At 33.3% G+C, this 27,578-nt stretch overlaps 3 protein-coding genes across 3 annotated transcripts; all 3 read right to left on the bottom strand.

The window, feature by feature from the left end:
* Positions 1 to 2,310: 2,310 nt before the first annotated feature.
* On the bottom strand, positions 2,311 to 4,110 carry LOC18051009 (mitogen-activated protein kinase kinase kinase 18). Its single transcript, XM_006447524.2, has one exon. It carries the CDS (start codon positions 3,547 to 3,549, stop codon positions 2,332 to 2,334), a length of 1,218 nt encoding a protein of 405 aa, XP_006447587.1. The 5' UTR covers positions 3,550 to 4,110; the 3' UTR covers positions 2,311 to 2,331.
* A 4,151-nt stretch (positions 4,111 to 8,261) lies between these two features.
* Positions 8,262 to 15,275, bottom strand: LOC18051010 (aspartic proteinase A1). The gene is given in 15 exon segments (XM_024190504.1): positions 8,262 to 8,618; positions 9,385 to 9,473; positions 10,855 to 10,974; positions 11,058 to 11,217; positions 11,347 to 11,411; positions 11,598 to 11,711; positions 12,345 to 12,409; positions 12,510 to 12,533; positions 12,536 to 12,547; positions 12,640 to 12,815; positions 12,980 to 13,092; positions 13,172 to 13,266; positions 13,748 to 13,808; positions 13,913 to 14,289; positions 15,131 to 15,275. Coding segments are annotated over 14 exon segments (1,548 nt in total). The 5' UTR covers positions 14,282 to 14,289; positions 15,131 to 15,275; the 3' UTR covers positions 8,262 to 8,533.
* Positions 15,276 to 24,800: 9,525 nt separating this feature from the next.
* Positions 24,801 to 27,313, bottom strand: LOC18051011 (probable WRKY transcription factor 31). The gene is made up of 5 exons (XM_006447526.2): positions 26,879 to 27,313; positions 26,673 to 26,771; positions 26,047 to 26,562; positions 25,804 to 25,917; positions 24,801 to 25,680 (listed from the first exon to the last, which is right to left on the bottom strand). Exons 1-5 carry the CDS (start codon positions 27,239 to 27,241, stop codon positions 24,973 to 24,975), a joined length of 1,800 nt encoding a protein of 599 aa, XP_006447589.1. The 5' UTR covers positions 27,242 to 27,313; the 3' UTR covers positions 24,801 to 24,972.
* Positions 27,314 to 27,578: the final 265 nt, after the last annotated feature.

Consider the following 27,578-nt stretch of genomic DNA (forward strand, 5'->3'; position numbering starts at 1 on the left):
ATATTAGCAATCAATTTAATTTATTTTTTATTCTTGAGCAATGGATTACATTTATTTTAGTTGAAGAGAAAATTTGACAAAAATTAAATGGAAAAATTGGATAATGAAGTTATATTTGTAATTTTATTAATAATATAGAAATAAATTGAACAATGAACAATTATTTTTTAATATGCTATAAGGGTATAATGGTAATTGTACTTTAAAATTATAATAGCATATTAACAAATAGGGGTCTGAGTGTCTTTTTTGAAACATTAGGGGGTTTTGTGTCCTTTTTTCAAACTTTTGGGGTCTCTGTGTCCCTTATTCAAACATTGGGGGTCTCTGTGTCATTTTCCCTTAAAAAAAATTACATAATTATAGGCAAACTTTTTTTTAATCTTATAATAGAAAATACAAGTAAAATATAAAAAAAATATGAATTTTCTGGATCAAAACTTTGATACTAGAGAGAATATATAGTAGTTGTGGTGGTAATTTGATTGTGGTGGTAATATGATATCTAGTGGCTTAATATTATGGTGTATGGAAATATAAGATATAATTATTATTTTTAAATATTAAGGTTATAATAGGAACTTTAAAAAGGTATGATACTTTATTTAATAAGTTGCTTATGAAAAAGTAACTCTCTACCTGCTTTTAAAAGTTGTTGTCAAAATAGAAAAAATTATGACATAAATAGTTTTTACAAAATTTACCAAACACTATTTTTATCATAAATTATAAAATAAACAGTTTATTGAGTTTCAACCTCAATTCCAAATAGGGGCTTAATAAGAAAAAATTTCTAGTATTCTTTTTTATTAACTCGTAACTATTGAAACTTGAAACAAGACTTTAGTATTGAGAAGACTTCCCCTTATTACTACAGTTAAACCTTGACTTCAAACAAAATTTATAGATTTTTTTTTATTGTCAAAATTTGAGTAAAATAAAAGTTCCCGTCCACTTCATTTGTCTATTTTCAGTTATTGTATTTAAAATGTTCACACAAAAATATATAGTGTTTTTTTTTTCTTTTTTCAAATCATTTGCTCTCTAAAATAATATTTTTACATCGAAGTAGTTTTGCCCGCAAAAATTTATCGGGAGTGAAATGGAGATTATAGGGGATAGAGAACACAGAGGGGGCCTATTCTTAACATCAATTGGACTCATTAAATTTGGGATTTAGGAAATAGATTCACGTTCTTCAGAGCCCATTCCAATAAAGACTTTTACTATCCATTTTTGTTTTGCTTGCATTATCTCTCACAAAACAATAAAACAATACATGGGAATTTTTCCTTTCTTTCCAGTTGGTGGAATTCGGAAAATGGGATTGCTTTTGCCTTTGAAAATTTTGTGCTTTTGTACTTCCCTTTCTGATGCCCAAAAAGCACTTTTTCTTATCCTTCACATGCTTGTCTTCTAAGTAGTTTATGGAAACTTCAATTGCAAGAACAGCAAGGAAGCTTCTTACAAAAGAGACTTTTAAGGGCCTTACCACATATTAGAAAACAAATCACCAAAGCTTGGAAACTCGTAGAACTTTCGGGCCGTCCATTTGTCCAATTCCCAGCCATTCAATCTAACTTTGGATGCTGAACACATCACTGCCATTTTCTTAAATTATTTGTAAAGTGATTAGCGTTTGCTTTCACTAATTTGATATGGAATTTTGTATCAATTCCTTTATTTCACTTATATAAGTTAACTAACCAACACGTGGTCATGCTTGGTTTGAACAAGTGGCTTCAAAGAGATCAAGTTTATGCAAATTCAGTTTCCAGACTTTTAGCCTTTTGCATGAGCTGGCAAGAACCTTACCTAATTTATTCAGCAGCTGTATCTATAAACCATATTGCTGTGCTTTTACTACATAAGATTTTTATGTGGGGTGTCGTATATTTACACATGAAATTTGACTCAACTTTTACCAATTAATAGAGAAACAGAGAAGTTGGGCTGCTTGTTAATTGAATATAGCAGATGGGAATTAACCAAACGCAACCTAACAACAGAGAAGCAAAAAATAAGTTGAGGTGTGAGGATTTGCGCTGAGAGCGGCCAACCAGATAGGCAATCTGGCAGCTGCCTTATGGAGTTATGACTAGAGCTAATAAGCAATTTACCCTCAAAAGCAGAATATAGGATTAGGTTGGGGGCATTGAGAAAGCCCCAGTATCACATTTTGACTTCCCCAAATGCCCCTCTCTGCTCCATTGCCAGTGGTCAGCTTGACAGCTTGGCTTGAAAGTACTTACTTGGAAGGAAGCAAAATTAAAAAGTTAAAATAACCAAGAAAAAAAAAAAAACACCATAGAGACAGAAAGGTGAAAATTTTTATAAAATTGAGGTACTTAAGATTAACGGAAATGACAACCTATCTCTGTGCCTCTGTAAATTGAGGTTACTACTAACTACGGCGCTATCTTTTTTACATATTGTTCTAATTCTAATACTACTAGCAAAGCTTTCTTGCTTCTCTGAGCCACTACTTGTAGAATCCGACACTGACCCACAAATCATATCACCTTTGGCTTCAATCCCGTCCATAATTGCATTGCTTTCCTCATTGTTATTCTCTCTAATTGTGATCCAACTCTCATCCCAACCCCAGCTGGGCCCCTGGGAACACGACAACCGTTCGATCCTCTCGCGAGCTGAAGTCTTGGAGCTTGAATGGATCAGATTTCCCAAGCTTTCCTCTGTTTCTTCCACTGAATTCCAGATACCTTGATCAAGAATACTTGTTGGAGAATAATTAGATTCTTGTATTTGCTTTGTACAAGAACTGAACTCTTCCAGAAATGGATGCTTCAGAAGTTGACTTGCTGCCCATCTTTCTTTTGGATCTCTTCTTAAACAATTTGACAAGAAATCGTTTGCTTGCTTTGATAGGAAAGCTGGAACCTCAGGCAATTCCCGAGAATATGCAATCTTGTAGAGAATTGTCATAGGGTCAGCGGCATTAGGCCACGGGGCGCCACCACTAGCCATCTCAATGACGGTGCACCCAACTGCCCATATATCACTAGCAAACCCCTGGTGCTCCCCACGCGCCACCTCCGGCGCCATAAACATCGGCGTGCCGCCTCTCTGTAACGCCTCTGACTCCCACTTGGCACACCCGAAATCCGCGATTTTGGCGCCAGATTCCGCCATCAAAATGTTTCTACTCTTAATGTCACAATGTACCACCCTATTTGAATGTAGGTACTCCAGGCCTTGTAATATCTGGCGCGTGTATGACACGATCAGGGACTCATCAAGTCGGCCGCCATTTCGGTGAATTTCATCGTTAAGCGTGCCGCCGGGGGCATACTCCATGAAAAGATTGTACATGAGCTTGTTGTCTTCACTAGTAACGTCACACCCCTTGTAGCCGACTATATGAGGAGAATTCAAAGAAGAAAGAAACTTTTGTTCCCGTTGCAAGAATTCGGATTTGGGTAGCTCGGTCGACTTGGCGGCGAAGACATCACCTGACCGGAGAGAGGTGGCGAGGGAGACGGTGGCGGAGGAGCCTTGGCCGATGGTGTGGCCTCTGGTCCAGTCCATGTTTTGTACGCTTGAAAAATGAGGGAAAAAGAAGATGAAGAGAGCTTCGCTTTTAGTTGGTATATTTTAATTTGATATTACGAAGGCGCCTTAATATATATAGCAGCTAGCAGGGCATGTAAGGCTTCAGATTTTTAAATGGGTTAGTTTTATTGGTAGGTTGGGGTGACTTGGCTCTCTCTCCCTTTCTCTCGAGAAGGAGTTGACGATTCCTTTAACGCGAGCCCACAACGTGTCAAAATTCGGTTGGCAATAAAAGCTTCGAAACCCGGGTCGGCAATGGCATGGGGGTTTCTGCCACGTGTGGAACAAATGGGGAAGTATATGTACATTGTAGATTTGGTTTGGTGCAAAGTGGTGAAGAGCGGTTGGCTGGTGGATTGAATGGATAATCAAAGCTTCTATTTGGTGGATGCCTAGTGTTGGATTTTGTACGAGACGACAGTAGACTTTTGAAAATTTGAATCTTTAGGGTTTTATCGTAAAGGGGTGTGGGGAGGGTTGAACCACCAAAAAATGGTTGAATTTTAGCATCATTCCTGTGCTGTTATGATGGGTTGAATCGGACCAATTACTTGGGTTTTTCAATTATGTGGCGATGTATATCTTTTAAAATTGAAGTCTAGAATGGGTGTGTGTCAAAGTCAAATGAGTGGGAACATTTGGTTATTTTCTACCCAAGTGTAATTAGTTTCGAATTTGGCATATCCAAACCGTGCACCTTTTAGGATTTTCGCGAACATTTTTTATTTTAACATTGATAACGTGTTCGTTTTTTTTTTTTTTTTTTCTAGACTTCCCCCCAAACTTTTGTAATTTAATAATAATCGAATTAAATACCCTGTAACTACTGTGATTAATTATTAACCATGGTTACTTTTGGAGCAACCAATTATTTTTCAATTAATCAGACTTTAATGTTGGAGGAAATTTGTACTGCAAGCAAAGCAATCATGATCAAATCTTGGACGTAAGTACTCATACTAGCATAATCCCGTGATTGCTTGTCAATACTGCATGCAAAGAATTGATATTGACCCATTTAAAGCTGCCCATCTGGCTAACAAATTATAATTATAAACTCATTAATTGGCTTCTTCTCCATACGTCCAAGACTGAAAAGCTATAATCATATATATCCTCTAAAAGGTACACTTGAAAAACAATCCCAATAAAAAGGAAATTGTTTGTGAAATCGGCAAATATTATTTGACATTTGAGTAAATAATACAAGCCGTTTATTCGTGTACATTTGGATTTAATTGCTTGAAACGGATGCCTAATATAATAGATCACTACAAAAGAATTAAGTATAAAAGATATCATTCTCAAGCTTTCATTTTTATATTTTAATTGTGTAACCAGTAGTGCTACACATCCTAAATTTTTTATCCCAAAAAATTATCTCAAATGATGTGTCATTAATTGAGTAGTTGATAATTCTTTAGAAGGTCCAAATGAATTAATTGTATTATCTCACCAACCAATTGATAAATGACACATCATTTGGGATAATTTTTTGGAATAAAAAATTTAAGATGTGTAGTATTACTGTTGTGTAATAGATATTCTTAATTGAGGCAAAGGACATGAGAGATCCGAACAGAGAACTTCGGTATTGATTCAATGCTAATTAACTATTAGAAGATAACAATTCAATAAAATCCAAAAATACAAGTCCTAATTAATATGATGAATTGGGATAATTAAATAGTTAATTAAATTAAAACTTGGAAGCAGATGGGGGGAAGTTAGTTTAGTTTAGTTTTGTTGGTGTGAAGGAGAAGTTAAAGAGAGAGGAATCAATCAACCACAACAATCACATTGAAAGCAAAAAAAAGAAGGGTGTTATAGAAGGTGTAACTAATGCCAAAATGCTAAAGCCTAATTTGGTCAAACAAATAAAGCAGTAGCTAGCAGGTGAAGGTGGTGGGGTTTAGTTATTGTTAACCAGTAAATAATTAAAAGCCCCTAAAAATAATATATTAATTTAAAGAATATGCGGGCGGGATCGAATTAATCTAGAACAACAAGAGATACGGCAATAGGCGCATAAGATATTTTATGCGTGGCTTATAAGATAGCTAAGCATGAAATGAGAAACAAAGAAAGAAGAAGAAAAGTTCAAAGGAGTTAGTGAAGGCTTTACTCACACGCAAGTCACGTGTTTATATATATATATATATATATATATATTTTTTAATATCCTTAGTTCTCTTAAATCATTTGCTTTTATTATTATGCAAGCCTTTGCGTATTAATGAGAAGAAAGCGAGTGGGGTCCACAACAGAAAGCGCAAGTGATGCCCTCGGCAGATTGCAAGCATGAGGTAACACGTGTGTACGTCATGAAACAGGAGGAGAGAGAGAGAGAGCACGTTTTATACGTGGAGAAGAAAAACGGGTGCGGGTGTGTGCGTTGGACGATGTCATTTTGAGAGCGTGGCCGCATGCGAATGGTAGGAAACGGTAACGCCCTTGCGGCCTTGCCCGCATGCGTTCAATGCAAGTGATATCGAAGCTTCTACTAAATTTGGTGGTCCTCATATTATTACTCACTTCCTATAGGGTCGCTCTTTTAATTTAATTCTTTAAATAAGTGGACTTTTTCTTTTTCTTTTATGTTCATATTATTCTTCTATACGATTATAAATTTAAATTAATTCTTCCACTCAAACTCCCTATTTTATTCAACCAATCACCAGCATCAACAGATATTGTAGTGGCATAAGGATGACAACATATTTTCATCATAACTCTGCCGCCATTTTCTTTTTGAAGAAAATTTATTCTTTGGAGTTAATTTATAATTATTATATGTGTCATATATATATATATATATAGTGTATTTGAAATACTATACTACAATCTAACTAATAATACAATTAAAAGAAAAATCCATTCAGATCAATCCTTATCAGTATATCAAAGTAAAATGCAATTAAAACATGATTCTAATAAATGAGATATTTGCTCAATTTCAATAATGAAGAAATCTACCCCACATTTAGACAATATTTCGTATGATTTAAAGTCCTTCAAACAAAATTGGCAAAAAGAAGTGAGAAATCATTAATATCATTTGTAATGGTTAGGTTGTTTAGCATCGGACATTTTTACACAAGTTCTTATGTAATCTTTAGACCACTGCATTAGTGCACTTTCATGCTTCGTTTATTTGTCAATAATCGGTATGGGTTGGAATTGAAATGGACTGGAATCAGAATGAGTTGGAATGGGAATGGAGAATCAGAATCAGAATAAGTTTCTTACTTGATCTACATGAATCGGAATCGGAATGAGCTGAAGTATCATTGATGTGTTTATTTTATATTGGAATCGAAATCGGAATGAGTTAGATTATAACAAATCACTAAAAAGTACTTAATGAATTATTATCATAATTATTATTTTATATTTTAATTATAGTGATTAATATTCAAAAATTATTATTATTAATTATTGTCAATAATATATTAACATATTAATTAATTGTAAACTTTTTAAATTAATTAATTATAATAATATACTAATGAATTATAATAATTATATTAATTATTATTATAAAAATATATAAATTATTGTGATTATTTATCAAAAATTATAATTATTAATAATTATTGTTAATAACATATTAATTAATTATAATATATTAATTAATTATAAATGAGAATAATATGGGTATTTTTAATTTTGGGGAGGGCAAAATAATCAATTCTAGGAATGAGAGACTCATTCTTCCTCATTCTCAAATTGTGGTGGACCCCACGATTCCAATTCCCTAATTTGGGAAGTCAACGCAATATCAATATTTGAGATTAAATCTTAAGTGTGCATTAATTTGCAATGCATCAATGACATATTTCAAACTAAATCTCAACCATTGAAAGTTTATAGATCCAATGATCAAGAAATTACGTTTAAAAAAAAGTGGTGTCATGGAACATGTTTCCATTTATTTATTTATTGATTTTCTTAAAAAAAAAGAAATAAAGAAAGAAAGCCCTTATAAGTTATATCTAGGTTAGTTTTGTTGTGCACTCAAGGAATGAGAGCTGACAATATTTGCTATGTTTTTTGAACTACTCTCATTGGGACGTTTTATTAGTTTTTCTTTCCGGAAAGAAAAAAAAAACAAAAAACAAAAGAAATGAGAGTTGCGTTGCTTCGTTTCGCAACGATAAGGTTGTTAGCCGGCATTGTAATGAGCCGATGATGTTTCTTGCTTGCTTGCTTTGACGTTCCGTTACAAAGGTAAAGGTCGAAAATTACGATGACCTTTTAATTATTGCCTGCGCACGTGTAATATCTGCCCGTCCAATTAATTTATCTTTTTAAATTGCTTCCAGAAATTAAGAGGAAGCCGCTGATTTTGATAGCCACGCCATCGCCGCGCTCGTGTTAATTTTCTTGCTTATTCTAGAATCGAAAATGATCCCAAATACATGAATCACTACAGAATTGTCCATTTTTCCTTTTAATGCTAAAAAATTGATTTTGATGTTCTCGAATTAATATAAATAAAACCTTTACATTTGAAATAATATTCTACTAGATGACTGTATTTTATTTTATGGCAAATACACATTATTATTTATTAACTGCAAATATTTTACAAATGAGTTTTAGTATAAGTCTATATCCTATCACCATGGTGCATATATAGATAAATGTTTTAGTTTAGGATCTGCATTTGTTAATGCTTGGGAAAGTTATTAAACCGTTTGGTTTAATAGTATAATGACCATGAAAATGATCAAACTACATGGTTTAATAGTAGAATGGCATTATGCTTTTAAACCTAAACCGCACGGTTTAATAACCTTTCCGGATTCTAATAAAGTCCGATCCTGGACTGGATTATGATACACACACAGAGACACAAACACACACATATATATACACATATATATGTATGTATGCATGTGTATATAATTATTACAACAAGCTAGTTATGGAAATGGACGAAGCCAGTGGATTTTGTTCAAGCTGCTTCGGCGAATCCAATAGACAAGTTGCCGTAGTCGAACACAGTGTGATAGCGACCCATGAAAACATCTCCCAGAATCCTGTATCAAACAAGTAACGTTGGTGGATGATAATTTCATGTGGTTTGATGAATTGATGACATTAAATTTATGGCAGACTACTTTAAAGAAATCTTAAATTTCGGCAGCTGCTTTCGAGGCATTTTAAATGCTGTGTGTGTTTTGCCAGCAAGTGAAATAAAGAACCCAACAAAAACTGAATCCCAACATAATGGCGAAGCTCTTGTGCATACATGCAAGCAGGTGTTCCACATAGAAACCAACAAAATCTAAAACTGAATCCCGACATGATGTGCATACACAAGCAGATGTTCCACATAGAACCCAACAAAATCTAAAACTGAATCCCCACATAATGGCAATGTTCTTGTGCATATGTAAGCTGATGTTCCATATAACGAGAAAATGATATAGCATATAACTGTCTGTGCATGCAACACAACCCAGAACCAGAATTTTCTTTAAACAGACCAATACTGGATAATGATGTATTGTTAAAACTTAAAGCACCTGATAAACTCTCTTTCTATTTCTTTTGAGTGGATAATTTGATCATGTACGGAAAAAAGTTAAAAAAAAAGATTGAAAATCAATTACTGAAATCTTCTCAATAGACATGACACCCAGAATTACTGCATTGGCAATCCACTCCCCAAAATTTTCAGTACAGATGATGCACAATGCTTTCAGTTTAAATTGACCACGGCTTCATAGTTACTGTTATCCATGCTGTCAACAACAGGAAGAAACAGTAAAAAAATATGCTGAGAGCAAAAGAGAAACATACCAGAGAGGACCACGAGGAGGGGCCACATCGAAAGCAGTAAATCCACTGATGCATTGGGCTGCAACTCCCTCTCCCACTTCAAGAACATACTGATAGCACCATCCAGAATAAATAAATAAATTTGAAAAAGAAAGCATTAGCATAGAGAAAGGACAATAATAAACTCAAGTTTATAAACATATTTGTATAAAGCAATGAGTACTGAGGAAATAGATTAAGGGTCAATTTGATAATGTTGTAGCTTTTAAAATAATTACTATTACTTGTGCTGTAGAAATTATCAGTTGGGAAAAGAATCAATTAAATATTTAGTAAAACTTGTTTACAAAATTACTGTGAGTTTTAAAAAGAATCAAATGTGTTTCGTAAATTTTACTATCAAACTGCTGTAAGAATGTAGATGGCTAAATTGGACATAATGTCTAAATAAAATTTATTTATACATTTCTAAACATGTATATGAAATATTTTTTTATTGTGTATATATAATAATGGATAACTAATATAAATATTTTATATCATTAATTTTATGTTTTTTATTTTGTTATATCAACATAATTGATAATAATAATAATCTCTTTAAAGTTAATGAGCTTTTCAAAATCTACTGTGGGATGGACTAATTTTGCCAAAAGTGATTTCTAAAAAAATTTACCCAACACTAATATTAACTTTTAGCTTTTCAAAATCACTTTTAAGCACCTAAAAAACAATCCCAAACGGGTCCTAAGAAAATAAAAATATGATGGGCAAATAGTAATGTAAACTACTATTCTCCACTAAGTGAACCCATATCTTATTTTAAATCGTGATCAAATTTTCACCAGCCGTTCTAATGATACAACTAATGATACAGTGTATAGGTATATTACAGTCTCAGATCTATTGGGAATCCAGATACATACACATAGTACAATCCAGCGGTCTACCAAGCACAGTTTAGAAATCTACTCTCACTAATATTGGGGAGACGTCTACTCTTATTTCACATTATTTTTGTGAAAAGGGGATAAAGAGCCTCATAAGGGCTTGTAGTGGTGGCCCTAAAAAATGTAGAGGGCACCAGCCCACCAGTGGGCTACAAGTCCAATGGCACATCAAAAGACATATAATGATAAACAAATCCTGAAAGTATAACATAGATCACCTACACAGAACCAAAGGATCATCAATAATGATGAAAGGAGCTAAAAACTCAAATACCCAACTGCATATGATTATCAGCTAACTAATAAAAACTCAATTGGAAGACATTAGACTCCCACACCCACGGTCTGGGCCGGTGCGGGAGTCTGGGTTATCACAAGAAAAAAAAAAGAGGAAAAATGCAGCATTAATTAGACACAAAAATTTTTCATATTCCTACAAGTAAAACAAATTAAATGAAATGAAAATAACAAGGGAGCAACAGAAGAGTCGTTTTTTGACCAAATGGAGCATAGATCCCTCAAAATCAGCATAAAACCATACCTCATTCGGTGCAAGGTCAAATACTTTGCCACCAATTGTAAATGAAACATTGGGCATGGAAGATAAATTGTCACAATCAACAGCTGATTCTCCATTTGGACTGGGCAGACGGTCACAAAGCTGCCATGCAAAGGCAAGTTAGGGCATAAGCTTGTCTCAAGGAAACTTCCCCAAGAAATATGACTAAGAATGATAATATATACCTGATTTACATAATTCAAGATTTGATCTGCTGTCTCATTTCTCCTCAGCTTGTTCTGCATCCATATGACCGCCATCTCACAAGCAGAGCACATAGCAGAGTCATGCACACCATCAGATGACTTGTCTGAGCTCTTATCTATGACACTCTCAATTCCCATGCTGCAAGACAGTATTGTTGTTCACATTGGTAAAAAAAGTAGCTTAGTAATTTACAAACTAGCAGAAAACCCGAACAAAATGAGAACTACAATCTATTATAACATGTGTATGAAGGTGGTTTATACTGACCTAAAACCTCGAGTCCCATCAAAAGTACATAGACCCATCTGAGAGCAGATCTTTTGTGGTTGTGTCTAATAAACAATCAGGCATAAAGCACTTATCAGTTCACAAGAAATTTTCAATCGAAATATGGCAAATGACAAAACTGGCAAGTAGGATCATATCTTAGCCACGTTTATTTGTCTAATTGTCTCAGATGGCAGAGCACTGACGGGTAAACAAGTGGCAAAAGGAAAATCAAACATCCATCAATTTACCTCAGCTATCAGCATTTCCAATATGGTTTTTCCATATTGGTCAACCAGAGTCTTGCATTCTTGGCTTATGACACCAGAAGCTCCAATGGCATGATTAATTTGTGTAATTATGGTCTGGAAAAGTGAAATTGCCACAGAGCAGTATCAATTACAAATAAATGCAATTCATATGAATCTGATAGCAAAACAAAAGTGAGGCAGGGCTATGACCAAACAGCAGACAATGTAGTTACAAAGTGAGATGACAAATTTTGATGTTTAATATGTCAACTAGCAAACAGACCTTTAGAAAGTCTGAAACGTGATAGATTTTTAATGGACAGAAAATTTCCACTTATTCATACAGAGATATCGCTGGACAAAATGGTGATTTCATCTACAACACTTGGACCTCGCTGATGCTTATGTTAATAGGCCCTAACAGAAGGTTGAACCAGATGGAAATCAATTTCAAACAAGATACTAGCATGTTGCTAACTTCACACTAGATGATGCAGTTATATTGAAGATGACTGTTAAAGACAAACATGACCAGATACATATTCATGAGTACTTCAGCCAGTTGAGCTCACTGTTAAAATTATGACCAGTACAAAGCTCTGACAAATCCTTGGATGTTCCATTTCAAGCCCACACACTATGGGAAACTAATTAATGAATAACGAGTGCAATCACATTATATGACCAATCATGTCATAACGCAACCAAAAAGGACAAAACCACATTCTAATGGCTGGCAATACATACTGTTGGGCCCGCCAACAACGAGGTTCCAGAATCAGCAATTGCGTTACAACCAGTGGAACAATATCCTGAAAGTGGTATGATCATCTCTCAGTACCATTATTACCATATCAGTAACAATTATAGAAACACATAAAGAAGCATACAAATAAGTTTCCAGATAGTTACCAGTTGTTTCACCATCAATCAGACATCACCCATTTCAACTGCCAACAAATGAATAGATACCAAGTTTGAGAAAGAAACAAACAGTAAAAAATATAGTTTATGAAGGCAAGCAAAGATGGAAAGCTTGGACAATCAACCTGCCAATAGCCTTTCTTAGTCACTGGCACATATGTGTGTTCACCCTTGTAATGATCAGGATCAACCCCACCAAACACAATTTCCCCACCTTCTTCACCTTCAATATCACGGTTTAACCAAAATGAAAAAACTGGTTCTTTAACGAGACCTTGATCAAGCATATTATACCTGTAAGAAAATAGCAAAAAATGCTCAATTTAAAGGATAATTTGGTCATAGTCTACTGAGCAAATGAGTCATGTATAGCATATATTGGGAAAAACTTATTGTATGAACTCAAGATTCACTCAGACAATTCTTGACATGTTAACAACTGAGATGCAATGACACACCAGACTGGAATGGCTTTTCCAATTGAGATCTCTTGAAATCCAAGCCCAAGTATACCATCAAACTTGGCTGCCAAGAATGTGATGCTAGCTTCTTTGGTTGCCTCAATGAAATCCTAATGGAAAATAGCAAATGTGACTCAAACAGAATACTGAACTCAAAATCGCAAATATGTAAATCCTGCCAAAGTTTACCTGATTCTTAACAACAAGATCACCAACTTTCACATTGTCCTGGCTAAAGAAACCAGAAATTGCTCCAGTCCCATATTGGATTGCGGCAGATGTCCCTGCATAAAAATGAAAATACTACTTATGACAGTCATAAGCATATTTAAAAAAGGCCTTGTGGGGATACATAAATTGGTTCCTATATTACACCTTGGATTTTTTACCTTAGTTTTGTAGCTCTCGTGTTTTTCTGACGTACTATAAGGAATAATAGTGATAACTAATAGTCTATCAATTACCCAATTATTCAGATCCTTGTCATTCAAATATATGGTTCTTTAGCCATCAATATGAATAAAATATTCCTACTTATTTATGTGTGTAAGCGAGTGACTCTGTACATATTTCAAATAGCAAACAGGAAATGAAACAATATTAGCTCTCAATGGTAAAATAGTATCATTTCGTCCTAGGGATCAATCATCAGAATATATAAAAAATCTCTAGTAAGGGTGATAGTGTTGGGAGAAGGGAAAGACTTGAATGGAGTAACATAATCTAGTCTAAAACCAAATAGTGAACCAGGAATAAGGACTTTACCATTCCTTTTGTAGGTACTTGAATGGCTGGACTTATACTTGGAGTGGAAATAGCAAGAAACCTGGAAGAAAACATATAAATCTTATTTTGCCCAATCAACAACATTAAAGTTGGATACAGAAAAAGTTCTCAAGTAACTTAAGTAATGAGATAGAAGAAACTTACTGAGAAATAACACTTCGCAGAAGGCACCCAAAGATTAGAACTTCCTGTGTCAAATATCACAGTGAAGGTCTGGGAAGGTGTGCCAATACTAACCTCCCCAAAATACTGAGCATCCATAAAGTTATTTAATGCAACAATATCAGTATCAGAATCTCCAAGACTACCATGGAGATTATATCTTCTGACAGGTGTTCTCATCGTTTCCTCTTCCTTAGATACAGTCTGTCCAACAAGGCGATTGATCTGATCCAATTTCTTCTTTCTCAGCCCAATTCTTACCAATCCATCATTTGGCAAAGCAAAGGCCGCAGGGGACAAAATGAGAAAAAGAAAAAGTGCAACCCGAATGGCTGTGAATTTGGTTCCCATGTCGACAACTGTAAAATCCAGTATCCGAATTTCTAGTTTAGCAATCATACATAGGACTAGGAGGCACCAAACTTGAGAAAAATTGTGATAAACCAATAATACAAATTCTATTTGATCATCAAGAGCAAGTTGTAATAAACAATAAGTTTGTCCAAAATTTGACTCTTATCATGACATAAGCCACCACAGAAATATCATTCTAAATCAGTAGAACCTACTACCATCAAGACACGCTTGTCAGTCATAATTAAATTAAAAAAACAGTAGACATCATTATATTCAAAATTAATCAATTTCTTTTCAATCATCTCCTCTGCAACCAAATAAACTACAAAGAGAAGAATATAACCATTAAGGTTTTTGTAATCGACATAAACCATTAGTTTGAGCTGACACGCAACATACACAAAGTGCTGCTGGTAAAAAATAATAATAATAATTAGAATCAAAACAAGCTATTATGGATCATCATAATCAATTTAAGCACATGATAGATTTTTTGAAAACACAAAAACAGAGAAGAATAAGAACATTGACAACTGAAATAAATATTAATTAATCATAAACCACTGGTATAATACATGTAACTGAAACTTTGGAACATTTTAGGTTTGACTTTTACATTTTTCAAATTTAGCAAGTCCATATTTAGAAATTAATTTTCAATTTCTCGCGTTTTCTTAGCAGCCAAACAGAGGTCCTAACAGTCGAAAGCAACTGAAACTGTCCATCGAAAAATTAACAGTAAAATCTACAAAGATATTTATTAACACGATCTCAGACAAAAATTAGAAATTATTTACTTAAATTTAAAATAATAAATAACAATAACAAAGTTAGCTTAAATACCTGAGTATCTTTCAAAAGAGCACAGACAGAGTAAAGAAGTGGACTGACGAGACCGAGAAATCGAGGGTCAGAATAAAGAAAGAAAAGCGAATAAAATGCGTTTCTGGAGTATGTGCTTTGGCCGTTAATTCGAGTTTGAATTGTTGTATCCGACGGTGTTGGCGGTCGTCACTATTTTATGGCACCGAAATGGTGACGTGGCGTTATGAGATTGTATCATTGTGACACCTTGGCAATAGTAAAACGAATCCATTGGTCCACACTCGTTTTACTCTCTTAACCTTTCAAATTTAGAAAGTGTTTCTTTTTTTCTGAAATTTAAATAATATTTTTTTTATAAATATCTGAAAATAAGTATTTGAAATAGATTTTAAATAAATCTGAATTTTTAAATCTAAATAATATTTTTTTTAAAAAAAATTAAAAAATAAGTATAAAGTTGTTTGTTATTTTAACTTAAAAAATTAAAAATATGTATTTTTATATTTGTGTTTTTATTAAATTTGAATGTCAAATAATTAATATGTTATTATATTATATTTCAAAGAACACAAATACCATAACACATAAAATTATGTTCAAGTGAATACTTAATGATTTTAAAATTATAATATATAAAATACTAAAAGTTTTAAATTTTATCACAAAATTCTCGATAATAGTACATAAAATGAGATTATTATTAAGTAAATATGTATGTATGGGTTTTTGGATAAACATGAAAAATAAATTATAAAGTAGGAATATTTTTAACATTAAAAATTAATTAGCTTATTTCTCCATTCAATAAAAAGCAAATAAAATTGACTTATTATATTAAACTAAAATTATTTAAAAAAATTCTAATTACATTACAAAAATATACCTCTAATTAATTTAATTAATTAAGTTAAGTCACTTTAAGTTACTAACGCCCTTTATTGAAAAAAAATTGATTTAGTTAATAAAATAAAAAAATTAATTAGTTATTAATGATTTATTTTACTAAAAAAATTGAGGAAAAAAATTAAAAAAATCCTTGTCCGAATACAGTACAGTTGCTATTTAGTCCACTTGCGAAAAAAAGCGGGGGGGACATTGATCTACATTGTCCGATTTGTCATTATGATGTTGATTACGATTTAGGAAAAGGTGAGGATGTTTCTTCTATCCCAAGCCGATGTCCTCACCTAGAGGATAATTTATTTTAAAGTCCCTCTACCTTATACGATTAATCAATTAATTTTTTTTTGTCACTTAAAATCGTTTGATTATCTTTGGCCTTTATTAGCATTAGATAAATTTGATAATATCACCTTACAATATAAACTAATCAAGTTTCTCATATAAACATGTTATTTTTGTGTCTTGATATTTTAAATATTTAGTTTATCACCTCTAATTTTTTTTTTAATGTAGGCCAATAATTTTTATGATATACTTAAGAGAGATGTCGCTATGATAAATGTATATTTTAATTTAGTTAAAAAATCAATAATCAAAATATTACGTTTGGCCAAAATCTGATTTGTTCGATTTTGGCCTAGAAGCAAATCAAATCGAAACCAATTAGTTTATGATTTTGTAAATCAAATATGAACCAAACACTAGAATAGAAATTAACTGACCCAATTTTGTTTTGTTTGTTTCGAGCAATTTTACCCTATTTATTAATGAAAAAAAAAAATAATAGTAATATGCTACTACTAGAATAATAATCTTGAATCTATAAATTCACAACTAATAAAGAATATAATAAGTTGAATAAATTAACATAATAAAGTCCAACATGAAATAAACTTACATAGTATAAAAATCTACTACAAATTATGAATCCACAACAATAAATAAAATAAGAAAGCAAAAATAAAAATCACATATAAAATAAACTTCAAGTTCCATTGCCAATTTACCATTGATATTCACAACTTTTTGATTCTTTAAAATGTCTTTAACAATATATACTAGAACTCCACACTAAGTTACTAACTCACATCTACATCCATAATACTTATATTATCTTTTAAAGCAAACCACACAGCAATAATTAAGTAAATTAAAATAAAGTGTCTACTATCACAATATTAATCACACGTACTCAATAGCATAAAATCTATTCTAAATTTTTTTTATTTGAATTGTATGATTTTTCAGTTTGATTCAATTTTAAATAGAACCCAATAAAAATCAATTGGTTCAAAGATTTATGAACCATTTGGTTTTGCCGCCAAATCAAACTGCCATAATACAATTCCGCTTGATTAATAGAATTGAAATGAAAGCCCACCACTAATAAAATATATAAAGTAATATGAATAACACATTTTCTTTACTCATCGGTTTTTCGATGTTCTTAGAGCAATTTTAATTGTCATGAGACTTTATAAAGTGTTGCAGGGAAAAAATTTATAAACCTATCAAAACTTTTGCCAAAAAAATGATATAAATAATAATGATAGATTATATTGAAAATAGGCAAAACTACGTTGCCACAGTGGTAGTTACCCAATTGTTTATCATGCAGGCTGCATGTACTAAATTGTTCACTAATATTCAATGAATTACATTGAGCCCCGCAACAACTGCAAGTGACTTCTTTTTTAAATTATATGAAACTATTACTCAAATTACAATTTAAATAATTAAAATGTGAATATTGCCCAAGTTATTTTATCAGGCAAAGAAAACCATTAATGATTTGGGCCTCGGGTATAACCAATTCGACGCTTGTACTAATGATTGTATGCTATATATACAGGAAAGAGAAAAAGTCAGCACTCTTCATATTCAGTATCTGGCGCTTCTAGAGGAGAAAGCCACACCAGAAGCTGCAAACCAATCATTTAATAATACTCGTAAAATTCTTTCAAAATTTTGCGGTATTTTCTTTTGATACCAAGGCTTCAAAGATATTACATGAAAAAAAAACAAAACGCAGTTTCATTTATGTAGTGGCATGAAAATGATCGTGTCAAAGATGTTATGTTGAGGTATCCCACTGATTCTGAAGCCTAGAAAAGCTTTGATGAACGTTATCCAGAGTTTCGTTCAGATCCTCACAATGTAGGATTAGGGCAAGCAAATGATGGATTTAACCTATTTGTCACAATGAGTGTTGATCGGAGTGTATGGCCAGTTGTTTTAATGGTTTACAATTAACTGCTGCAGAATTTAATAGTACTTTTGTGGTTATTATTTCAATATTATATGTGTGAGGTCTTTTGTACCATCAGTTGAATTGAATATCATACGGAATCATGTCATGTAACTTGAATGATACTTGAATGAAATTTATATTTCTTATCTCATGACATGTGGTTATATTCTATTATTGTCATTGATGGATTTCAAATTGGCAAGTAAAAATCATTATTTATTAATGACCTAGATGAAGACTACTAAGACAATGACTCAAGACACATTCATGTCGCTAGATTGGAAAATTTCTGAATGTTCTTAGAGTACTATTTTTTTTTTCATTTACTTCGTATCATGTATATACTTTAACCAATCATTATGATATATTCGTATCAGATGGTGAATAGATAAAGAATAATCTCCAGAAACATCTACGACCTTCTCGGGACTACGGAAGGAAGAGCACCACTCTATGTTGAGAACGGTGTTTGGGATGGTGATTTCTCTCATACATGACAAATCACCAATGCACAAAAACAATGCCCTAAATTGCAATTTTGTTCTGGACTTCGAGTTTGAATATCGGTCAGAACTATATTGCAATATTGCTTTATACCTAGAATCTATTTCATTCACAATTATATATTGTACTACCTAATCGAGATAATCAGTTGTTTTCAACTGATAGACTTAAACTTCCATTTTAGTTTGTATTAGTCAATGTATCTAGTTGTATCTAGCTGTTACCCATAGATATAGGATTCAGTTTGTAACTTCTCTAGTTTATAGGATCTTCAATTATCTTCTAATGTATTTATATACGGTTGATTTATCAATAAGAATGTGCTCAGTTTTACAAATCTGTCATGGTATCAGAGCCGAACCAGAGATAACAAACTCAAATATTCATTTTATTTTTCTTCTCACATCCCATTCCTTTCATCACTCTTGAACAGCCATGGCTACCTCTTTCCCCTCCATTCTCAGCACCAATGAATCCCAAAACGCCCTCATCAGCATAAATGTTGCTGCCCAAACCCCTCTAAAACTCACCTCCACCAACTACCTCTCATGATCTTCAATTATCACAAGATTGGACTTCTCTCCCGAGCTCCATCTTGAGGGGGCATAATAGAGATAATCAGTTGTTTTCAACTGATAGACTTAGACTTTCATTTCAGTTTGTATTAGTCAATGTATCTAGTTGTATATAGTTGTCACCCATAGATATAGGATTCAGTTTGTAACTTCCCTAGTTTATAGGATCTTCAATTATCTTCTAATGTATTTATATACTGTTGATTTATCAATAAGAATGTGCTCAGTTTTACAAATCTGTCACTACCCTTTCCATATAGCATACCATATATGGAAATTAAATTTCATCGATGATATTTTCAATCCACCACCCTAATTGTTTTTTTTTTTCGCTACACTACCAATGTTCGTCTATGTTGTAATCATTTATTTAATTTAAACTATTATTTTTTGAAATGAATTACCACAATCCCTGAATCTCTCTATTAATCCTGAAGTAAAAAGAACATCCTTTGTTTTTTTAAATTTTCTAAGATAAATACTATTCCAACACGCACTTCCATGGTGCGAAGAATGCTATCCAGCCTTCACATGCATTTACTAGCTTGCCGCATAAACCATACAATTTTTATTTTTATTTTATTTTTATTTTAACTTCTTATACAAAGTTTTGGTATTTTTTGACGTTACACTAGTGCTTGGCTGTCAGCAGATTACCGACAACTATTGACTTTTCAAGTTACTTACAATTGTTACCGATAAATCTTGGCTTTACTGGGAGAACATTTGTTCTCACCATTAATACGACCATGTGTTCGAATTTTCATAAAAATAATTATGAGGTTTTATTTTCTTCATCATATCTTTCTATAATTTTTACAATTTTTAGATCCTCTCTGTCTTTCGCAATTTATGTAAATTTTGACACGTGTGCTTTTTCTCCCCTTAATTATTCTACTGTCATTTTGCTTTCACTATTCATATTGGGAGGGAGACATTGGCGGCCAAGGCAAGGGATGAAACTGAAAGTAAAAAGTTAAACGAGACTCCTGTGCGTTTCCGATTGCTCTGCTGAAAAGCTAAAGATTATGAGCTGGTAAAGGGGTTTGGTTGCCGTGGCCTTTAGTTGGCTTAGGAAGATATAAGATCCGTTTGGGGCAACTACGCGGTGGCAGCGCAGCTATTCCAAACGGGTCTATAGTTTGTAATTATGGTTTAAAAGTTATTCCATATATATTAGTTTAATAAAAAATTTATAACAATTTTTATTTAAATTATTATTTGAAAGTTATGTTATCAAACACTATCGATTCTTATTTTAAAATTATAAATTTTTATTTCACAACTTGTGCAACTTATAATTACCGGCCATAAAATTCAAAACGAAGCCTAAATCTAGAAGGTGCAAATGCCGCCGAAATTTTTAAACTTTGGATGGTCGCTTAATTTGGTTGTGATTATTTGATTATTTTATTGTGATCTTATGTAATGACCTATTATATAAGACTTTATTTGGAAGGACACGAACAACTGCGACGGATTACATTGTAATGGGATTCATTTAATCACATATACACGAGACTAAGAGGTTGTTTGTTAAATATCTGAAGTCTGAAATTTTATTAATTTCAGACCTTTTCTAAAATTTACTTGTTTGTTTTTTTTGAAACTTACGTTTGATTTTCAGACATTTACATCTGAATAGAAAAAGTAAACTTTTGTAACTTTTATCTGAATGGAAAAATGTCTGAATGACAAGTAAATATTATATTCAAAAAATATCTCTGTAAAATAACTTATTTCTTAAACTATAAAATCTAATACTCTTTTTTTATTTTAATTTATAAGGACATAAATGTCAAATAACCAAGTTTAAGATTTTTTTAATTGTAAAAACAAACAAGATGCCACATATATTCAGATATTAAAAAAATAAAAACAAATATGTCATTTAGATTTTCGTATTCAGACCCATTCAGACTTTAAAAAAATTTAGACCCATTTAAATTTCAGGCAAAAAAACAAACGCTACTTAAGTGTTTATTGTTTAGAGAGATATTTTGGCTTTTAAGTTACAGATTGTAGTAAAATAAAAGTTGCAACTACTAAGAAATTTTTTTTTTTGCGAATTGGGTAATCTTTTACTTATAAGTATTCTAAGGTAAACTTAACATAATTATGAAGTAATTAATAATTTTTACTGTAAAAGTAAAAGTTAAAAAAATTTGACATGCCTTGAAACTCCGTATGTAACATTATATCCAAATAATGATCAAAGCATAAACCAAGAAATTCAAAAATGGGCGAGGACTGATGGAAATTGCATACGTTTTGGGAATGAGTGGTACTATTGGGCTATTTATGTAAATTTCATCAAATTATTCCACAATTCACGATATCATCATCTTTGAAGAAGATCTCAATGCATCTATTTATTTTATTTGATATAGTAGATTTTTTAACTCATATGAAGAATCATTTAATCAAATCTCTTAGAAGTATACGCATAGGAATCACCTATTAGGGGTGTTCAGAATTCAATCCAACCCACTTAATCCGTTTGATCCACAAAAATCTTATCCGTAAAAGTTCGATTTGTGGATTGGTAGATTTGATTGAATAAAAAATTTAAAAATCCACAGTCGATGGATTGATATAGATTTACTTTTGTAAATCTACAAAAATCTGTGAATTCGCAAAAAAAATAATTATTTAATTAAACATAAACTTGTGAATGTGGCATTACTACTTACTAATAAATAAGTTAAAATGTAGTTATTTTAATATTATATTATATCTTATATGATAATAATATAAAATAAAAATAATTTAATAATTAAAGAAACAAACATAGCCTCCTAAATAGTTAATTTTCACGTTTTGATCTAAACAAATGAGATTTTTTTTTTCTTTTTGGTGTGTTATATTTTGAAAATTTGGATGTGTTATTCTAGCTTTGTTTAAGTAATAAATTTATTTAAATTTTATTCAATTTTGAATTTGATCAGTAGTAAAATTATTTTTTATATTAATTTTTTATTTAATTAGTTCGTGGATTAGACAAAATTAAAAATTTTAAATTCATAAACCAATCTACAAAATGGTGGATTGGATATGAAATTAATCAAATCCGCATCCAATATACAAATATATGGATTGATTTTGGATTGGATTAAAAATTTATAATCTACAAAATCGTGAATTTGATATAAATTGATGTTCAATCCACAAAATCCAATCTGCAAACACCCTATCACCTATTGTCGCATTTTTTCCCCTAATTATTGATTGTTATAATATATTTTGTGAATCCCTTCCCTCCCCCTCGTCGCCCCACCTCCCCATCCCCCTCCACCCCACACCCACCAAATAGGTGGAGCAAATTTTGTTTGATAAAGCTGTAAATGTAGCTGTGGGCCAAAGCGGCTAGCAGGTTGGTAATGCAACTTGACATTTAAAGCTAGAAATCGAAGCCTACTTGTTAATGGGCTGGGAGTTAGATACACCAAGGCCTAATAGGCAGTGTAGGCTCTTCTTTAAAATGAAGCCTCAGGTTCCGGACCCTAGGGCCTAAGATATTGTTTGTGGCTGGCACTGAGGTGTAACGTCGTAGCGCCTACTAGTCTCTCTATGGCTCTATGCAAATGCAAGCGTATGCGCAACAAACCAGCTGAGTAATAGTCTCATCGGGCTTGTTTCTTTGTCTCTCACAACTATCTTCATTCTTCTTTACTTAGAATATTAGTTCCCATCTTAGAAATCTCTTTCATTGTTATGGGCTAGATCTAACTAATGTGGCTGCAATTTGGTTTAAACTTTAATTATGGGACATTTTTGTTGTATGATGTACGACAATTTAGGAAGCGTTTTATTTCATTTTGGTTCTTCTTATTTTTATCTTTTGGACTTGATAAATTTAGCATTTGACAAGGTGCTCAATTATCTTATTATTCTATTTTCGTTATCATATTTTTTGCTTCAGCTATTTCGTTATTGTCATATACAATATAATATTTTTAATGAGAATCAATGTTTTCATTCAAGTATGTGCTGGTTTCACATTTGCTCACATTTATTTGTGTTAAAAAGTTTGTGTCTCAAATATCATGGTATTTAAGCTCGTTAACTTATTAGGCGATTCAAAAGTCGAAACTAGCATTGTGGTCCTAATTTGGAAACCAACCGAAGAAAAGAAGGGGAAATTTATGAAAATAACCATAAAACTTTTATTATTTTCACAATTAACCCTCTCAACTTTTTTCTATCAACATTAGCCAAACACACGCTTTTTTCCCTAAATTACCCTTCTTTACAAACCAAAAGCAACTTTCTTTCTCCCCTTTCGTCAAACTAAAGGTAGCTTTCTACTCTTGAATCATCAACCAACGGCGACGACAAAAGGCAACGATAAAAGTGAAATCCGATCATAATATATGCAGATCCAACATTAATCGGTGTCACATAGTGGTATGAGTTATTTTCTGAACTTGCTCGAGAGTTTCAGTGAACTGCCAGTCGTGGGTGAATCTGGCGACAAGTTGCCTGTCGCACGAAGCTTCACGCGATAGGGAACCTGTCGCCCAAGGCTTGGAGCGACAGGCAGCCTGTAGCACCAAGCTTCGTGCGACAGGTTGCTTGTCGCCAGATTCACCCACGACTTGCAGTTCACTGAAACTCTCGAGCAAGTTCAGAAAATAACTCATACCACTATGTATTAATGAAAATAAATAAAATAGCTAACTTAGGTTTTGTTGAAGACTGTAGATGGTAGATCGAACGCCGACGATGGATGAAGCAGCCGCCAACGAGGGCTGATGTTACCGCCGATGATGGGAGTTTGTTCGGTTTGGGAGAGATGGGTGAAAGAGAGTGTTGGGGGAGAGATGAGAGAGAGGGGTATTTTGCTCTCAAAGGTTCTTTTATGGCTAATGTTGATAGAAATTTATTTGGGGAGTTAAGATAAAAAAAAGCCAAAATTTTTATGGCTATTGGTGTAAATTTCCCTAGAAGAAACGAGCTTAAATGGACTCGCCATCAAATCATATCCATTTGAACTTAAATCGATCCACAGTCTCGCAAGCAAGTCATTCGATCGTCAAGTGGGAGCTTAAAATGGAGAAAAAGGACAATAACGATTAACAAATGTGACAAACAATCACAATCAATCATCTCTCTCTTTTTCACTTTCATTACGTGTAGAATGGATCCCATCCTTTTGTTTTTCCTCTTTTTTAACCACTTGTGGACGTTTTTCGTCCTGACTGCTTTGGCACATCAAACACGTAACTCCAATGAGGCAATAAATATGATTTTGTCTACTTTATCTTTTTATTTGTTCATCATCTCTTTGTCTTAGCTCCGGCTTCATCACAAAGAAACCACAGACAAAAAAGGATAGAATTAAAGCACCTCTCACTTTGAAATCCGGATACGTACAATAACAATTTAGTATGGTATTCTTTTTTCTTCTTAGTTCTTTCCCTCTTCTTTTTTTTGGTAGGGGTGGGGGGGGGGGGGGGGTGGGGGGACATTATATTGACTTACAAATTTGGAATTATTGAAATAATCAAGAATAATAAACCATATTGTTGATTCTAACCCTAAAAAGAAAGAAGTTGAACATGTATAACTTTCGTTTCTAAACTTTCTCCCATCACATAGAAAGGAAAAAAAAAAAAACTAAACTATTATGATGATTGAGAAAACTTGACATTGCCATTTGTAGTAGTTGCTAGGTCGTCGGTATTCTCATTGTTGGTAACGTTGTTTGATTGGGGGGTGCCACCATTAATGATAGACGTGATTGCTGCTGCTAAAGCGGCAGTAAAGTTGGGATCAGCAGCAATGGCAGCAGTGGCAGCGCTCACACTGTCGGCTAATGAATTATGCTGCTGCCCTTGTTGCATTGCTGGTGATGGCAATTGTGATTGGTTACCCAATTGAGAAGGGTCCATATCTTGGGACATTTGTAACCCAGAAAACTTTGATTGATTATACAATGCTTGCCCAAATATCTGAGGCAGCAGTGAACCGGCTGCTGCTGCCGCTGCCCCATCGGCAAAATTGTGGGATGGGTTTGGGAATGGAACTTGAAATTGGTTTGGTGACCTTTGGACATTTGAGGGGTTGGGGGTCTGTGTTAGGTCTAATGTGACAGTTGGGAATGGGGCTGAAGCTGATATAGTGGCCATGCTAGAGGAGCATGGGAGGAGAGTTCTTGCTAGAAAATTTGCATTCATCAGTCCGTCAGCGCTTGACATTGAACCCGATAGCAGCAATCGCGCCGCCGATGATGTTGTTGATGCCATTGCCATTGCAGCCGGCGGCAATGGGTGGTTGTGGTTGCCCTCATATGTTGTGATCAAAATCGTTCTATCTTCAGCACATCTTTGTACCTATTTCATTAATTAAGCTTATTAAACATACTTGTTTTCTAATAAAAAACTAAATTAAGTAACATATAAATAAATAAATACTAAATACACGATTAAAATGCAAATTAAGCATATTAAACATACTTGTTTTCTAACTGGGCAACCAGCAGCCATTGTGCAACGATAGTAAGCTCGAGGACAAGGATTTCCCTTCGCCATTTTCTGTCCATATTTTCTCCATTGGCATCCATCGTTGATCTAGAAAAAATATTTGAACAAAAGAAAAAAGCTAAGCAAACTTTAGCCAAAAAATTCAACAACTCAAATCAGTGAGTTACCTAATCCACTTCAAATCAAACAAATTATATTATAATATATCTCAATTACCATGGGAGCTTCCGATCTGGCTCTAACAGAAACACGAGCCTTCCTCATCGTGGCCTCGGTTTGATCGACATTTTTAGACGATGAACTAAACTTAGGAACCTTATTAGGCCCATAGTTTCGATCGGGGCTATCGTCTCTCTTAACGAATTCCTTCTTGTCTTGACCAAACAGAACGTTACTCTCCTCATTATTATTAGAATTTCCATTCACCGGTGAACCTCCGAGGTCGCGGCTCCTTCCTTCTGAAGAAGAAAGCGCAGGCTCATCAGCAGTATCGGCTGTATTAACGCCCAGACCAAGATCTATAAACCGCCTCGGTGCCGCAAGCTGTCCTTTCTTTTCTTCAACTTGCCGCCCATCACTGTTTTCATCAGCTGCCCTAGCATTATGGTGTTGCATAAATGCCATCAATTGCAACTGTAACGCGTTGTAATTGTTGGTAACCTCGTTTACCATGTCCTTTAAACGTTGATTCTCCGCGTTCACTCGCTCAAGCTCTGCCTGAACGACGGCGTACTGAAGAACAAAACCAATAGTACAGTTTTCTTAAATTAATTAGTCAAAATTCACAAACTCGAAAATTTTGAAAAATAAAAAAAGCTTAATTAAAGATTAATATTTGTTACCTCATTTTTAGCTTTTTTATCTTCCATATTTGTCGAAATTCCATCATCGACCGTGGAATGATCACTGCTGGTATTTGTAGTGAGAAGATTCAACCCAGTCTGTAGCATTCAATTCAAAAAATTTGTGAATCAAATAAATATAAAAAAAAAAAATTAAACGGAGATAAGTCAATAGCCATGAACATGATCATGTAGGTAATACTCACGTTGACGTTAAGCTCCAATTTGGAGTCTTTATAATGGTGATGATCGCGGCTGTGGGTAGTCTTGTCGGTGAAAAAATCCATCTCATCAATGACCTTCCGTTTATTATGATGATGGTGATCATCAGACGACTGCTGGGGAGAATCCTCATCATGATTAAGGCAGACGGGGAACTGAATAGTCGATGGAGTGGTAGCAGGAGACCTCTTGGCATCCATTAAATAATGGAATTTGTGGAAGTGGTGATGATCGTCGGAGAAAGAATTGAGGACAGCGGGCTGATGACAAAGAAAGAAGTTCTTGTTCTTGCCTGCAATGGGATCTGAAATATTATGATCAATGGAGAGTCCACTTCCCTTGGCCATAAATGAAGAAGAGGTTTTGAGAGAGAGAGATGTGGAGAGTGAAGTCTTGAGACGGTGCAATGGACTCGGCAAATAAAAAGGGGGTGGTGACTTTAGAAGAAGACCAAACAGTAGTATTAGTCATGATCACTAATTGCTAATTACTAATTAGTCTTTTCTTTTGTTGCTTTTTACTTTTATTTTTTACTTTTTTTTATTAGATTTGTGTTCTAAGCAATTGAAGGAAGTTTTTCCTTTCGCTTTTTTTTTTTTTAAAAATAAATTCTAGCAAAAATTAATGGTCGTCAGAGCTTAAAGTTAAGTCGAGCGAAAAATTACACTACTATTTTAAAAAAAA

This window comes from Citrus clementina, unplaced genomic scaffold (genome assembly GCF_000493195.1).
Source record: "Citrus clementina cultivar Clemenules unplaced genomic scaffold, Citrus_clementina_v1.0 scaffold_2, whole genome shotgun sequence".
Lineage (NCBI taxonomy): Eukaryota > Viridiplantae > Streptophyta > Magnoliopsida > Sapindales > Rutaceae > Citrus > Citrus x clementina.